At 46.0% G+C, this 3,697-nt stretch overlaps 1 protein-coding gene across 1 annotated transcript; it reads left to right on the top strand.

Moving 5' to 3' along the window:
• Window positions 1–885: 885 nt before the first annotated feature.
• Window positions 886–1,431, top strand: LOC145113539 (uncharacterized). The gene has a single exon (XM_079049610.1). It carries the CDS (start codon window positions 886–888, stop codon window positions 1,429–1,431), a length of 546 nt encoding a protein of 181 aa, XP_078905736.1.
• The last annotated feature ends 2,266 nt before the right edge of the window (window positions 1,432–3,697 follow it).

Genomic DNA, 3,697 nt, shown 5'->3' with positions numbered 1-3,697 from the left:
ATTTAATATATTTTGTCCCGATAGTAGGATTCATGAACACCTGCTTTAAAATCCAATCATTCCTATATCTTCATAAATACCAAACTAGCCTGTAACAGATGGCTGTGGAATGTTTTTTCATCTTAGGACCACTCGCTCAGCCAGGAGTTAAGGCTATCCATAGTGGGGGTAGAAGAAGACGCGTGATGCTGACATGGACAGTCAAGTCACGCATGAACACCGTCCCGGTGTCAGGTGGCTTGGCTATGGAGTGGTCATGGAGACGGATGAAGACGATGCATTTGATTGGTTATGAATCTGGTCCCTCACATTTTCTCTCTTTTTCTCCTTCTTTTTGCCCCTTCACTACCAACCTACCGATGAACACCATTTCCACAACCTAAAGGGTTGGTTGTGGAATGGTAAAATACCTACATGGTGCTGAGTTGGCGGCGCTTTTTCGGTCGCATGATCACATAGGATGTAGTTATGCTCAAAACCCATCAGTCCTCCCCTCCAATGCAGACCCCACAACGTGTTGAATCTATGATGATACCTCGCTCGTGTAGAGCTTCCCCTCCAATAATATTTCTTTAAAACAAATAGTTTCCCATAAGTGGGTATTAAATAAGAAAAAAAAGAGGGAATTCAATAAGGTTGGACGGTACGGGCTTGGCAAGAATCTCGACGAGTTTGGCACACACCGGGCCGACCCCTCGGCTTGCCCAGCTCGGCTCGGTATCTCGGTGAGTAAATGTCGAGTTTGACTATGTTGAGTGGACCAATGGGGTGGCTGGCACCGGCTACTTCCATTTTTTTTCTTAAAAAAAACTCCTATAAATACTACAACCCTTAACCATTTTAACCCATCAAAATCAATTTACAACTCATATACATTCTCTCAAAATGTCGTCTTCATCATCTTCATCGGGCATATTTGATGCATTGCTTGAAACAACCATAGAGGTCGTTCAGGAGGCAGAACAAATGATCAATCAACTACAACAAGAAAATGTGGAGAATGCACTATGGAGGAAGAGAAGATACATACAAAGATTTCGTGAGGCGGCTAATGAACGACTCATGCAAGATTACTTTGTGGATGACACAACGTTTAAAGGATATCTGCGATATCTGCACAAACCTACTTGTAGCGACATTCAACAATCGTATGCTCATCACTCAAATGTGCACGACTTTCCTGGAATGTTAGGAAGCCTAGATTGCATCCACTGGGCATGGGGTTGTTGTCCGAATCCCCATAAAGGGCAATACACCTGTGGCGATCATGGTTATCCAAACGTTATACTTGAAGCGATGGCCTCACAGGATATGTGGATATGGCATGCAGTCTTTGGCTCAGCTGGCTCCCCCAATGACATTAATGTTCTTAACATGTCTCTAATACTTGACGACATTTATAACGGGACTGCACCCAACTCATCCTTTTAAGTAGATGGAACATCGTACAGAAAGGGGTATTATCTTATGGATGGGATCTATCCGGAGCGTGCTTGTTTTGTGAAGTCATTGTCTTGTCCAAACGATCGTAAAAGGTTGAAGTTTAAGATAGCTCAATAGAGGGGAGAACTGATGTTGAACGAGCATTTGGAGCTTTGAAAAAATGTTGGCATATTCCTCCTTCAACTATGATAGCCGAAGCTACGAAGGAGGAACACCGGAAGAGTGAGCGTATCGTGGGCCAGATTTCCTCCTTCAACTATGATAGTCGCAGGCTGTTGACACTTCATCGCAGAGTGTGGGTTCCGTGCGCAGGCGGTGTGCGCCAGATCCTGATGGAGGAGGCGCACAAGTCCAAATTTTCCATCCATCTTGAGGCGATGAAGATGTATAGAGATCTTCGCCCTGATTACTGGTGGCCCTGCATGAAACGGGATGTAGCCTGGTATATTGAGAGGTGCCTGACCTGCAGGAAGTTCAAGGCCAAGCACCAGAGACCTCACGGCAAGACGAAACCGTTGGATATCCCTGTGTGGAAATAGGAGGATATTACTATGGATTTCATCACGAAGCTTCCCAAGACCGCACGGGGAGTGGATTCGATTTGGGTCATCGTGGATCGGTTGACCAAGAGTGCCCATTTCATCCTGATCCAGGAGAGCATTTCGGCCGAGAAGCTGGCTGACATCTACATCATAAAGGTAGTAGCCCGACACAGAGTGCCAATTTCCGTGATTTCTGATCGAGACGTACGGTTCACTTCCAGATTCTGGAAGAAATTTCATGACGAGTTGGGTACTCATCTGCATTTTAGCACATCTTTTCACCCACAGATGGATGGTCAGAGTGAGCGGACCATCCAGACTTTGGAGGATATGTTGCGGGCGTGTGTCTTAGACTTAGGTGGTAGCTGGGATACCAACCTTCCATTGGTAGAGTTTTCCTATAATAACAACTATCACGCCAGCATTGACCGTCCTCCCTTTGAGATGCTTTATGTGAGGAAGTACAAAACCCGATATGCTGGGGTGAGGTTGGACAGAGGGTCATGGGGAGTACCGAAGTGATACTCAAGACGACGGAGAGGATCCAGCAGGTCCGGAGTAGACTCCAGACGGCCCAGAGTCGGCAGAAGAGTTACGCTGACAGACGACGATCAGACCTGGAGTTTTAGGTAGGAGATATGGTCCTCGTGAAGGTGTCACCTTGGAAAGGTGTCATCCGGTTCAGGAAGCGGGGCAAGTTGGGCCCCAGATACATCGGACCGTTCAGGGTTATAGCCCGGGTGGGAAAGGTTGCATACCGACTAGATCTGCCAGCCGAGCTTAGTCAGATCCATAGCACCTTTCATGTCTCCCAGCTACGGAAGTGCTTGGTAGATTACTCCGTAGTGGTGCCCTTAGAGGATATTCAAGTGGATGACAGCCTGAACTACATTGAGCGACCAGTAGCTATCCTCAACAGGAAAATGAAGGATCTGAGGAACAAGAGGGTAGAGTTGGTGAAAGTGCAGTGGCAGCATCGCAAGGGCTCAGAGTGGAGATGGGAGCCGAAGGATGAGATAAGGGAGCACTACCCCGAGCTATTCCCAGGCGCAACAGACTTCGAGGATGAAGTCTAAAATAAGTGGGTGAGATTTGTAACACCCATTTCCTGGTATGTATTTACAGTTATAAGTTATTCATTTTTGTACAAGAACTCGACGAGTTGGAGGCCCCAAACTCGTCGAGTAAAGATGGATATGGACGCGGGTTATGACGTCTACTCGACGAGTTGAGATCCTCTACTCGACGAGTAGTCCTGGCAGCATGAAACCCTAATTTTAAGGGGTTTTCACCCTATTTAAACACCTTAACCTCCAAAGGCTGGCCTCATTTATAGCATCCATCATCCCAAACCCTAACCAAGAAACCCTAATCCACTTTTGGAGAGTTTTGAGCCATTTTGTGCATTCTTTGTGATTTTGAAGCTTGTGAAGGAAGGAGAAGCTTGAGGATTCAAGAGGAAGCTAGTAGATCCGGAGTTTGAGCTGCATTTCTGACTCATTTGAGGTATAACGTTGATACCTTGGCCTTCTATTACTTAGATCTTCATTTAGGGTAGTATGTTGTCACTTTTGGGCCATATTGAAGTCATTTTCGGGATTTGAGTATATCATGAAGTTATGACTTCAGATCTAGGAACTCATGAGCTTATGAGGCTTAAAGTTTCCAACTTTATCAAGCCTTGGCCCTTCCCCAATCCCTAGATATCTTAT

The sequence above is a fragment of the Lactuca virosa genome, chromosome 5 (genome assembly GCF_052849685.1).
Source record: "Lactuca virosa cultivar CGN04683 chromosome 5, Lactuca_virosa_CGN04683_v6, whole genome shotgun sequence".
Classification (NCBI taxonomy): domain Eukaryota; kingdom Viridiplantae; phylum Streptophyta; class Magnoliopsida; order Asterales; family Asteraceae; genus Lactuca; species Lactuca virosa.
Note: the sequence above shows the minus strand (reverse complement) of the source record. Positions and strands in the feature narration are given on the sequence as shown.

Excerpts from the sequence above, each read along its gene's own strand:
- LOC145113539 (XM_079049610.1), top strand. The coding sequence starts at position 886 with ATGTCGTCTTCATCATCTTCATCGGGCATATTTGATGCATTGCTTGAA.